Source organism: Larimichthys crocea, chromosome XVII (assembly GCF_000972845.2).
Source record: "Larimichthys crocea isolate SSNF chromosome XVII, L_crocea_2.0, whole genome shotgun sequence".
In the NCBI taxonomy this organism is placed as follows: domain Eukaryota; kingdom Metazoa; phylum Chordata; class Actinopteri; family Sciaenidae; genus Larimichthys; species Larimichthys crocea.
Genome location: NC_040027.1, coordinates 6,134,479 through 6,148,104, shown reverse-complemented (window position 1 = coordinate 6,148,104; position 13,626 = coordinate 6,134,479). Strand labels below are relative to the sequence as shown.

Here is a 13,626-nt window from a genome sequence, read left to right as displayed (position 1 = left end):
AAGTCAAGAAAAAGCAGCATATATTTGAATCTATGAGTACCTAAGTGCTAACTTCATACTAGAAAAATGCAGATTCATCTCCCTACATGCAACAATAAGAGATACTTCTGCTGGATGCCTCAGCTGAGGTGCATCTTGCTTAGCCAGACGCTCCCATAATCTGGCATCAAGAGCCCCTATGTAGATACATAGCCCTCATGCGATAAGAGACCTCCAGCGACCCTATACAATAACTTTAAAGAAGAAGTTTTGGATAGAACTGCACATGCGCTTGCCCTGTAAACACAGACACCTGAGTGTGACGTTAAAATGTATGTGATAAGTAAGAAGAAGAGACTGCGTGGACCTCCTAAGCCTCTGGCGGGGACTCCTGACGGGACCGTGCACCCCGCTTTGAGCAGCCCTGCAGTCAGGCAGCCCATCTCGCGCACACACAGCAGCTCAGCCTCCTCCCGCCAGGCCCCGCCTCCCTCGGATGAAGCCGTGAGTTAAAGCAGAAAGCAGGGAGATGGTAGTAAACTGTGTCAAACTCTGAGGCAGAGGGGGGCTGTTTATCCACACTGCTGGGCTAAACTATCACGTCAACTGTCGTGTTTTTCCCCATGAAAATAACGGAAGAGTGTCCGGCCGGGAGAAGAACCACTTTGACATCCGCGTCCACCGGAGCGACTTTGAAAGTTGAAGCAAGTTTCCTTGGACGTTTTGTGGAGAGTGTGCACGGTGAGTCCGCTCCGGGGGCTGAAAGCCTCGACTCTTAGCATCTTAGCTTAGTTTCTAGAAGAGCACGGCTTCTCAAAAGACATGTCAGTGCACGCGCCGTCCTTGAATACCGTTAAAATAACGTTTTTTTCCAGCGAGCTAAAACGGCCGTAAATCCAGCTTCAACATCTGTGTGCCGAGCCCGCTGACATGCTGCTTTCCTGCTTCCTCTGACTCCTGGAAGCTTCCAGGCTATCAGCGAATACTCACTCATGTTTGTCCACTTCTCTTGTCTGCTGCTTTTGGGTTAAAAGATGGCGAATATAGAGGTAAACAGAACGTGCGTGTGTGTGTGTGTGTGTGTGTGTGTGTGTGTGTGTGTGTGTGTGTGTGTGTGTTTGTGTTCACACTGAGGACAGCACGTGAAAGTGGACAGTGGCGTGAAACGTGACTGCGCTGTAACATTTCAGTCCACAGTGTATCTGCAGTATATGAAGTTGGGTTTTGGACCCTGTGAGAAACAGCAGTGTGGATACATTGAGTTCATTAGCTTATTGATGCCTGTTGAGTGACTTGTTATGTGACCAGTCAGTCCAGGTATGTTTATGAAGATGCACTTAAATTCTTCCAATGATTTTTTTACATACAGTAACATGTCAGGTTCAGTTCATTCAGGTGTTCCCCATAGCAGATAGTAATGCATACCCACCATTACACAGTAGGTAGTAAGATGTACTGTACGTCAACAACAACCTTAACATGAGCTCCTAAGAACACCTATGGAACTGTAATCACCCATTATCTCTCACACAACCCACTTCAAAACAAACAATCAATCATTTCTGCAAAAGAATTATGACATGAATAAATGATGTTCTTTCAATTCATTCACAGACTCTCTCACTAAAACTTCATGAATTACAAATGACTATTATTTGTCTCACGGGTGATAACAGATGTACATGAAGCGTCTCTCTGCACGGGGACTCAGTGAAGGTGCACATCATGCTCACATTATCGGGGTGTTTATAGCATGTCATACGTCATGGTTTCTGTGGACTAAAGTGGACACAGGGTCTCTAGCTTTGTGACAAAAAAGGCTGTGAAGAAGACTGGCAGTCATTCAGAGTTCTACTTTTGTGCTGGAGAGAGTGGGGGGTTCAGTGGTTTGTTGGTCCTGACCTGGCCTTTACACATTCATACTGAAAGAAGAGAAGAGCTCATTTAAGATGGTTCACCAGGTCATGTGACCACACAAACCTCTACATGACTTATGAAGTAAACTGGAGTCAGATTATTATGTCTAAACATCTTACTCATGTACCACAAGACTCAGGAGTAACACAGACACTGCCTCATCGTTTTTGTGTTTCTGCTCCCTTCACTTCTGGCTTTGCGATCACAGGAGCATTCAGTGTATGCCCTCAGGACGTAACAACACTTAACTCCAGTGTGTGCATACGTGATGACACAGATATAAGGCAGGCCTTTAACATTGAAGTGACCACAAGTATGCAGCTTGGTTTCAGTAATGTGCAGCACGTTCAGTCTGGGGTCTGCATGTCCTGATGGGCTTTCCAGATCCTCGTTGGGTGAAAGAGTTGCTCGGCTTAGACGGTCAGGGTTGAAGAGAAGTCACATGAGGTGATTTGAGTTGTTGCTGCAACAAAAGCAGAACCGTGGCGTGGAGATTCTGCAGCAAGAACCTGACCAGCGTAACCCAAAACAAGCTAGATAAGGCAAGCTTTGCTGCCCTGATTTCAACTGTAATTGAGGACATGAAATCTTTTCCAAGTCCTACCTAATGTGAACAATTTTCACATCAGATCTTTAAATCTCCAACCCCAGTTTAAACTAACAGAGTGAGATACAGCCTTCTTTCAGACTTGAACGCTGCTTTTCCTTTGATTCAGTTTTCTCTCACAGAAGGTATTGGAACACAGTTAACCTTCGTTTAGTCAGTAAAGAGATGAAGGTCAGGGGTGGGCATAAATCAAACAGAGGGCACTGGCTGTCGTTGACTAGCTGAAAGTGTAATATTTGTCATGATCTTCCAAAATGACTCCAGCCTCTGCAGCTGCCACACAGTGAAAGGCCCTTTTGTCCTGAAGCAAGCTGCTTGCACAGCAGAGCGATGCACCTTTAGTACTCTGTGCATTACTTCCCATGCACCCTCTATGGTTCACCACATGTCAGGTAGGTGCACATCTGCTTTTTCCACGTCGCGTTACCACACTGTTCACACAGGCAGCCTTCAAACTGTGAACGAGTGAACATTTCCTGCCACGGCACCTTCACTGCGCATACAGTACAGTACAGTTGTGTTACCATGCAGGAACCACTCAGACAAGTAGTTTGCATAACTTTGTCTGTGGACCACAGCTTTCTAAAATAAATGTTTTGGTTGTGGCTGCAAAACATGCCCGGTAACAATCTAGATTTAGCCAGAGGCAAAAACACGTGGTTTCAAATGATTCTCCAGAATCTTGCATTATTTTGGATATAATAGGCCCTTTACAAATTATCTCAGTGCATGCCAGAATGTATGTGTTCCTAATCTGCCTTCTGAAGTTCTTTAAATCCCTTTACTTCACAGCCTGATCTTCACAGCTCACTGCTTTGATGCAATGATCCCTTTCTCTCTGATGTCTTGTCCTCCTCTCCTCTTCTCCTCTTTGATTTAAAGCTCTGCTGTGTAAGATTTAGGGGGCTGTGTCTACAGAATATGGCAGAAATGGAATATAATATCCATAACTGTGTTTTCATGAGTGTATGATCACCTGAAAATAACAAATGTTTATGTTATTATTACCGTAGAATGAGCCTTTTTATATCTACAGATGCTGCAAGTCTGCCATGTTAAACTGCAATGTTTCTACATTAGCCCAGACAAAGCAAACACTGGTTCTAGACAATGATAGTAAAAAGAATGGATAGCGCATGAGTGACACCACCCATTGGTTTCTGAAGTGCTGTTTTAAAGCTCCAAATATACGCCGCCATGTTGACTTTACTGCTTCTTCAACGTCCTGGCTAATCTAAAAATCGGTGAAGATGTGGATCACTGGACCCGAGGCCGGATGAATGATGCTTGGTTGCTCTAATAAACCCACCTGTCAATCGAAGCAGCAACGATGTTAATTCACCCTCAGTACAGTTGTCATGAACGGGGAAATTAGCTATAGAGACCAAAACTGTTTTTTGTACCAGGCTGTAAACAAATCAAAAATGTATGTGGATTTTTATTTTATGTAGAAAAACTATTGGCTGATGTAATTTTTATAACTCTCAAGAAAACCTTATGGATGGGACTATATTATTAGTGTTATTAAATTTCTGGCTGCTAAAATGACTTTAGTTCAAACAGACATGTATACATGAAGTGGATGAATATAAATACATCGGTCAAGCAATCACAATAATATGAGTGCAATGCAGATATAATAAATGCATTAAAAAAAAAATCCTCCTGCCACTTATAACTGTATTTAATGTTGTCACTAGAATAAAGTTACTGTTGAGCAAAGGTTCAATGCTCTTCATTTTTTATGTCAGGAAAATAAACAATCATGATTGTGCAGCTTTTGTGCACATTTCTCGACACGTTTGTGGAAACAGCATCTAGGCGTTAGTCCTGTGGGTGGGTTTTTCCCATGAGAGCGTCTGATGGGTTAGGTTGCTAGGAGACACACTGACAGCTTCTGTGGTGGGCTGCTGACTGTAAAGTGTCATGGCCTTATATAGGCCATAGCTGTCAACATTACCTGCTGTTGAACAAGTGCACATAGCATTAGTTAGGGACTTCCTGAGGACTCCTACAAGGTTTCCAGGACCCCCGAGAAAAATGAGGACAAATTCAATTTTATCCTAATCTAATTCACCTGAAATGTCCCACTTTGAGAATGCACAAGAATGACTACTGTACTCACAGCTCTCACCAGAACTGTCAGGTAAGGTTTGTTGCATTCATGTTTATTTCAACATTTAAGTCATCAGTGCCATCCCACTACAAAGGAGGTGTTCTAGTTAGTGTTAACAGATTGGAATGAGTAGTCCTGAAACCTCAACACTCAACCCAGTGATATGAATCACAATACAGAATCACATAATGAATGGCCAAAGTAACAGACGGGACTAAGCAGTGGCAAATGATGTTGGCCCTCCACAACTGGTCAGAGCTGCAGCGATTAGTTGATTAAGCTGTAGTCAGGTATTTGGATAATCGATGAATGGTTTCAATCCTGCTGGTTCCAGTTTCCTAAACAGAAAGGGTTTCCTGCTTTTCTGTCATCCATGAAAGTAAATGAATTTTAGCTGTAGCCCTACAGTTAATTCAAGTCAATTCAATTTTATTCATATAGCGCCAAATCATATTAAAAGTTATTTCATGACACAGTTTATACATAACATGACCCATGGAACTGAAGTCAAATAACAGATATTTGTGGAAACAAACAAACACAGATTGTACACTGATGTCAGTTGGGTTTCATTGAATAGTCACATGTTACTCGATTGTTCAAATGGTATTATTTGAAGTCAGTCATGAGGTCATGCTGATGAGCGTGGTGGTACTAAACTGTTTACTCAAGACCCCACTGGAGCATCACTAATTCTGAGGCTCTCAGTTAAAGTGCGCTAATAACCTGTGGCATGCTCCAAAGTGTTTCACACCCAGCAAGCCAGTGATCCAACCCACACTGCTCACAAGCTCTGACTGGCCACAGGCACGAGAAGGTGTGTGCAGCACAATCTTTTGAAGCGTGCAAGACCCCCCAATTAACCCTCCTGGATTAATCCCCTGCTCTACAAACTGCTGCTACTCTTGTCTCATCTCATAATTACGCACAGGGTACATTAAGCAGAGCACAGTTCTCTGCTGCAATACAACCTGCTTCTTCTGGGTGACTTTCTCTACTTTTGTTCACTTTGCAGCTGGGGCTTGAAGCTGACTTCCTGTAGACTGCTTTGAAGAGAGGAGAAAATCGTGAAAAGCAAGAGAAAGGCCTGTTCGCCCATCTTCCTCATACTGGAAGCCTCGGAATAATTGGAAGATGGCAAGAAGATCCCCCATTCCGTTGTTACTTCTTGCAATATGCTGCCTGGCATCTGCAGGTAGGTTTCTTTCACTTGTTAGCTCCATGTGAAACAGATGGTAAATGGTAAATGGACTGTACTTGTAGCGCCTTTCTAGTCTTCCGACCAACCGACTCAAAGCGCTTTATAGTACATATCTCATTCACCCATTCACACACATTCATACACTAGTGGCATTGGCTGCCATGCAAAGTGCCAACTGCTCATCAGTTTAAGGAGCTAACCATTTATTCATTCACACACCGATGGCACAGCCTTCGAGAGCAAATAGGGGACAAAGTGAAACACATGCAACTGTGTTTTCTGTGAGAATGAATGATACTGACTATGTACCAACCAAGCCTTGCTTTGCTGTGTTGTCTGACAACCACAACTTTGCCGATACTCTGGGATTTTCCACTCGTTCTCCCAGCATGCTTCCAGACAGTGCTTGTCAGAGTTGTGCATTGGGGGGATTTAGATTTGAGTAAGTGCTGACAAGTTCAATCTCAGAATACAAACACTCAGCAGGCCTACATGTATCTGTCAGAGTGATATGGAATGAGACTCCAACACTGCCAAATGCCCAGCAATTTACAGCCATAGACTGAAAATAAGCAAGTAAACGGCTGCAAAGGTGAACACAGGAAATGTGTGTGTGCTATCAGTGTGTCATATCTGTTAATGTAAGGGGTCTGGCTGTCATTTCCTGCCATAAGCCACCCCATATGAACTATATGGAATTTATGAGAAATGGTGTACCACTCACTTTGAGGAATGTGAATCAGAGTAGGAAAACTGATTCATAAAAGTTGCAGTTTTGTTATTCTTGAGTTTATTAATACCATTAAATAGTGATTCAGCTCACTTTATTATGGCCTTTAAAATGGCTGCTTGGTATTGTAGGACTGGTAGACAACTGGAAACATCCACTGTCACACAGGGAGTCAAGATGAAAAGTCCACAGCAACAGTAATGGGTCTGTGTGGCTGTTTTCCGGCAATGTGGTGCTTTAAGCTATAGGCTAACATCAACATGAAGATTTACTATCTTCACAAACTTTAGTTTAGCATATTACCACCCTAACATTTGCTGTTCCACCAGGATTTTGTTGCAGGAGGAAGTGAAAGTTGTGATAAGTTGCGATTTGACAGTCGCGCCAGGGGCACTGGAGAGGGCGCAGCGAGCACTAAGTCCACGGCCCCCGGAAGCGGCGAGGTCCGGGCGGGCGGGCGCTGTAAAGCTCGCGGCTCCACCTTCGCTCCCAAGCCTTTCTGCCCCAGGTCGTGGCGCACCAAAGGAAATGCGCCCGGCGGGGGCCAGCCAGCGCTGAGGAGAGGTCCCATGAGGGGATCCTTCCGCACCGTGCAGCCGTCCCTGACCCGCTGAGTTCAATCAGACTCGTGGTGGTGGAAAAATCGCGGTGATTGGTTAAAATTGCAACACCGGGGATTCACCGTTGCGTTAAAGTTGCAAATCACAACATCGCGAATTCCTGGAGGGTCTGTCCCACAGTACTTGATACAAAGTCTAAGGAGGTTTTGAGTATGAAGTCTGTTCACTAAAGGATAGAGACTGTACTGGCACTGTGCACTAAAAAAGTTGGTCCGGCTACTAAAAATTAATTTTGAGTGTGCATTATTTTCCCATAGTGCAGTACACAGTGGAAAATAAGGTGTTTCATCATAGCTGAAGAAAATTCTAATAAAATCTGGATAGTGGTGTGACAGGCCCCAAACTAAAATATCCAATTCTATGACATAGATAACAGTTGCAGTTACGTTACTCTCTGAAGCAGAAATGGTTGTCGTTCTGGATCATGCATCACTAAATTCATTATGATACATCGTCTAAGGACCATGAATGTTAACATCCAGGAGACATTTCACCCTGAACTAAAAAATATCAATCTTCTAGTTGAAATATCAGAAGACACCAATATGATTAGGATTAATCCTCTGGGGACCATTAATGTGATGTTCAAATGTCATGGTAATCCCTCCAGTGGTTGTCGAGATATTTCGGTCTGGACCAAAGTGCTGGACTGACCGACATGGCCTGAGTCCTGTTGCTAGTGTGGCGATAAACAATACACATGTTTTACACAAGATGATAGCTTCTAAACTAATTTTATGTTTGCGGTAATGAAAATGTAAGATTTCAGTAAAGATTCAGGGTGCAAAGGAGGTGGAACCAAGAGACTAGATGCTGTTGAAATCTGATTGGCCATCAGATTTCAATGGTATCCAGTCTCTGGCATGCACTTTGGCACTGCCCTTGTTCAGCAACATGAATATGACATGACAAAGTCTTTTTGGAAATGAACATTGGCACAGGTATTAAACATGTTTACTTATTTCATGTTTCTGTTTCCTAAGTTCTTATTCCCTGTGGCAGAACTAAATGTTGATGATGTGTTTCTAGTGAGAAGTGGGGTTGTGGTCATATCTGTACTGGAAGTGGGGGGAGTTGGCCACCAGATGTAATTAAAGGAGCTGTCACTGCTGTAATGTCCACTTTGTCGTCAAAAGTCAGCGGTGGTTTTCGTCGCTTGGTAACTTGACCAAAATATTCAATTTACTGACCCCAGCCCAACACTCAGGCCCACAATTAGATGCAAAATCTGTCAAGTTGGCAACAGTGTGTTGTACATTCCTCTTTTCTATTTTTCAGATTGTGAGATGTCCTGTTTACCAAGACTGCTTTCACAATATATGGCTTTGGACCTGAACTCACTCCAGTTTTAATCTGTGACATCCCGTGTTGTTTTTCTGTGGTATTGCAGGAATAATAATTACCCAGTAGGAGGTTTGCTACATAGCTAGCCCTCCAAAAACGTGTGGTTCGTGTTTTTCATGCCTTCAGTCTAATTGCCACCATAGGTTATTATTTCAAAAAAGTTCTCTGGAGGTTTGAACCACCACACTCCAGAGAGCTGACTTTTAGTCAAACAATAGCAGTGTAGTCAGTATGTGCTGTGGGCAGAGCAAACAAAATTTCTCCCACAATGCCAGGATCTCCAACACAATGAAGTCACGTATGAAGTTTTCCTCTAAATTCTTCCTCATGCGGCACAACGCATTGTTGTACTGTGTCACAAGGGACAGATATTTACAGTAAGACAACCAAGTGCCCTTTCCTCCAAAGCACACTGGCAGCGAGAGTTCTTTGTGATTTATGGACACATCCTCAGATGCTCTGAAGTTAACCAAACAGTTGATTTTTGAACAGTACACATTTTAAAGATTAAAAGACAAGTTTTCTTATACACCACCACCTCAGCTTATCTCACTCTCTTTTTTTCTGTCTATTTCTATCATCTCGCAGCATCTGTGTAAACAGTCACATCTGCCCTCTAAACTTGTCAGGAGAGCTCTTACGTAATGTTTAGATAAGCCTGCAATGAGTCTTCTCTCAGCGTAATGCAATCCAGGATCTGGGCCTCCCAAAACTCCTAAAAGTCAGACTGAAAGCACCTTGACGTTCATATTTCAAGTCTCTGCTCTGCTGCTTCACTCTTTTTGCTGTTTATAACTTTTTTTTCTTTCCATATCCTTACCACCACTTTGTGGTTGTCTTTCCTCAGCTTGCCAAAATTGTTATTTTGTGAAGGATATATCATAGACATTTTGGGCTGAGTTTGGGTTTCACTGTGAAATAGAGTCTTATAGGAGCCATGCCAGATATTAATTTGAGGCACTTGCCAGAAACAGCTCTGGCAGGATGCTGGTTATGCTGGAGGCACAACGCCGGCCTGATGGCTCACTGAAAAACACACCACGTTATTGATTGGAGAAGTACTTTTTCCTCCTATTCCCTTTCCTGATTTCACTTATATGGCGGCTTGATGAATGATGGAGCCATTAGCACGACTCCGTCCTCAGCTATTCATTGTGGAACCACATTGTCTTCCAACAGGAGTGTTAAATAAAACAATAACTGGAAAAGGACTTGCATTGTGCTCATATTCACAGTCCATACGTACAGTAAAGTAAACAACTTTCTTTCTGTCTGCATAGTTGTATACTCTTGGCAGACAAGAATCCCTGTGAAGCCAAAAGTGGTTGTAATGTTTTTTCCCCCCACAGTTGAGCAAAAGGTTTGTCTTTTATATCCACAATGCTTTCTTAGGGCCAGCGAGAGGGGGGACTGCCAAAATGTATTGTGCAACCGCTGTAATCTGAGAGGAGGGGTAGCCAGGGGGAGGAGAGAGGCAGGCGCAGGCGTGGGTCGTCTGGTCCAAATCGACACACTCCACACACGTACAGCGTGCCAAACCGACAAAGTCCCTTCCAGCGCGCTAAACCAGATGTTGCCTTCTGTGATTCATGCAAGGAGCTGGATCAGTGCAGCACAGAGGCAGTGTGCTGCTAGGCAGAGTGGTTGGGATGTTTACATAGCAACGGGAGTCCCGTGTGTGTCTAATTACAGGTCTGCTCTCCCCCATGGTGAAACCTTTATCTTAACAGTGCTGTCAAGAAGGAGGCAGCCATGCTGGCCATGTCTGCCTATCCTTTTGCTTATTGAATCAAGGTCACCCTACTATTACCTAGTTTAATTAACAGCAGTGTATAAATGATGGAATATTTATTTTAATTACGCTCACTCTTACTCTGTAACTCTGTCTATCACACACACACACACACACACACACACACACACACACACACACACACACACACACAGGCCTGCAGCAGACAGGTTTACAGATAGACTTGTTTCTTTGTCCAGGTCCATCATATCTTGTCAGCCTCCCGTTAAGTGAAGCGCTTGCGTAAATCTGCGGGAGCGAAGTGAAATCCCACCTCCCACCTTCCCTCCCTCCCTCCCTCCCTCCCTGTCTCTCTCTCTTTCTCCATAGTTCCAGTAAGCAGGCGTGTAAATAATTTCGGTCAAAGCCAGTAATGGGAGACAGCTGGGGTGATCGTGCGTTTTCCATTGTGTTTCACAGCGCTATTAAAAAAATAAAAAAGCCACTGGAGCTGGGGAGAGTCAGAGTAAGACAGAGTAGTGACTTCATTGAAGAAAGTAATTGTAAAAAATCAGACTCAGTCTATTCAGATAACCCGCAGAAGCAGCAAGTAAACAACATGTGCTAGCACGCTTTTTTTTTTTTTTAATCTACTATGAGTTTATCAGAACTGCAGTCGCTTAATCACTTTGCAAAGGTGCCAACTTCTGAGTGTACAACTCCTCAGCTGGCACATAATTGAGAGAGCAGCCTCTCCTGGGGCCTCACCTCACTCATCTGTTTCCACCAGATGAGTCCTGCTGAAAGACACTGTCCCAATTTTGGAACAGTCCTTCGGAAAACAGGAGTGTCTGTCCAAAAAATGACAGCAGGCCCTTTACTTTGCCCTAAATAAAAGATATTAGGGTTAGATCACAAACACACACTTGGAGCTGCTTTCCTTTTCCACTTGTATTGAAAATTAGATTTCAAATATCTAATTGAAACAGTAATTGTGGTTGAGGTTGTTGTAGGAATAAAATAACAAATGGTTATTTGTTAAATGGTTATTTTATTATTGAAGTAGTATCCCCTTTTAAAAAGGACTATAATAGGTTGTTATGGTAGCTGGAATATAGCCTACTCCTGTCATTATTCGAAGCAGCTGCGAAAAAACAATAAAAACTGTTGTATAAGTTTGTAGCTTTCCCTCAACATAATGCATATTATCTGCCTTACTGAAAATCTATTCAGAGTTCATTAATTGTCTGGTGACTGTTGTAACAAAGCTATTATTCATCACACTTAACTGTCCAGTAAAGAGGCCCTGCCAGCGTTCTTTGTACGTGTTAATACACGAGGCAGCATGACATTTGACAAGCCATTCTTCGTTCTTTTTTTTTTTCTTTTTTTGCCTTTCCCGTCCTGACGATGAAGAACCCTGGAGGAATGTAGTCCCTTCCAGCAACTGGTGTGAAAGGGCTGTGTGTCTTGCCCTTTCTCACCTCTGTGGCTCCTTCACACTGGGCTTGCACACTGGCACAAAGGGCCAGCATTGTTTCACTCTTTGCTTTCTGTTGATGGCAACCTGCTGCTTCCCAAAGGCCCCTATTATCATATATAAGTGATGATGTTTTTGTAAAATATCATGGGATCAAAGACATGTTTCAGACCTGCTATTTGATTGATGTCATGTGCATGGTATTATTGATTTAACGAAATTCTTTCCTCATGCCCTGAACAAATCAGTCCAGTCAGGTCCAATCAAGATTAGAACCCTGACACCAATAAATTAGAACCCAACTGATATATCTGTCATCAGATTTTATCATATATACAGCATATTGTATACAGCTTCTGAATCTTCTTCTTCTTCTTCTTTTTGGGCTCAAGCAGAAATAATATCATTGTGATCCGGATGATACAGTTGAGACATAGGACTGGTAAACTAATATTCGAATTTCGAATATTATTCGAATATGATAAAAATATGTATATTCGAACGTAAAAATGAATATTCGAATATTTACTATTTGCTCAGGGCAGCGCGCGCATTGATTCTCCTCCGTTGTGTCCCATGGTGCGTCCCTTACTGACCTGTAGGCTAGCTATCTGCAGTCACGTGACACAACAAGGAAGCACCCCATCCCGCTCCCCACCTCAATGAAGAGCAGGCTACACACCAGTGATCCCGATGAGCAGTACAGTTTTGCATAAATTGCACTGAAGTTACACTAAATGTAACATGTTGAACATGACGCTTGGATTTAGTTTGAAGACCGAAAATAAATCAGCGTTTGACTACCACTGGTCGTTTTTCTTGACATTTGGCAGTGCAACGCCCTCTGTTGGATATAACGGGGTACTGTTACAATACTGTTACAAGTCCTATTCTCCGCGGGGGGAAAATAATTAATTAATTAATTAATTAATTAAGAATATTCGAATATATTCGATATTCGGACCATTTTTTAAGACTAATATTCGAATTCAATTTCTGGGGAATGTTACCAGCCCTATTGAGACATGACATGGATAAAATGTGGTGTAATAAACTTTAAAATGCAAGTGCATCATGATTTACAGTATTGTGCAGCTCGACAACATGTTGTCAAACCTCTTTAGGTTCTGTGGGCTTTCAGAGTTTCCGGACTTAAGGATAGTAACTCAACAAGCATCCTTGGAGCTTTGAACTGACCTTTTAGCCTGGCCTCTCTGACATATTGATTTTCCATCACTGCTGGCGGATGATACTAAATATTATAGGTTGAGGATGTCTGACATGGCGCATGATACAACACAAATGAAATGAGGCTGATATCAAGTAGGATAAGACAAGTGCCTTGGAGGCACACCTCACTTTATCACCCTACTGGGTTTGAATCATTGTGAATGTAGATGAAGTGGCTGCTCCCAAACCCCCGCCAGGCTGCTGTCAGACAACATGGCTCTTGCAGGCATCTCTGATTAATGAGTGAGATGCCTGGAGCAGCAGGACAGACGTCTCTCTCTCCGTTGTCCCGTTTTAACCAGAAAAGGCACTTCTGCTTGGGTACTTTTGAGGACTGCTAAGCACTGCAACAACATGCAGAGTGAGCTGCTGACTGATGCGGTCCACTTATGGTATCTCAGCAAAGCCATGTCTGGTTGAAACCTTCCCACATAACCACTGTATAATGACTCCACAACACCGTTGGCACTACTGCAGCATTTTACACTCTTTGTGTCAGTGCTAACCAAACACTCACTTGTTTCATTTCTGTTCAGGAAGCGACAATTGTTGAACATAAAGAATATTTCATGTTTGAAATAGTGCTTAAGTGCACTGGTGTAGTTTTCTGTACCGGAGCAGTTTGTGGTTATCTGGAATGTATAATATTTTCTGTAGGTTTTAACCAAAC

At 42.9% G+C, this 13,626-nt stretch overlaps 1 protein-coding gene across 2 annotated transcripts in view; it reads left to right on the top strand.

Annotated features, from left to right (window-relative positions):
- The first annotated feature begins 273 nt into the window (after positions 1–273).
- tgfbr3 (transforming growth factor, beta receptor III) overlaps positions 274–13,626 on the top strand; it is a 73,914-nt gene continuing 60,561 nt past the window's right edge. For both annotated transcript variants that reach the window (XM_010734346.3, XM_010734345.3), the window contains exons 1-2: positions 274–720; positions 5,635–5,814. In XM_010734346.3, the coding sequence (XP_010732648.1) occupies positions 5,754–5,814 (61 nt within the window). In that variant the 5' untranslated portion in view covers positions 274–720; positions 5,635–5,753. The remainder of the gene's footprint in view (positions 721–5,634; positions 5,815–13,626) is intronic.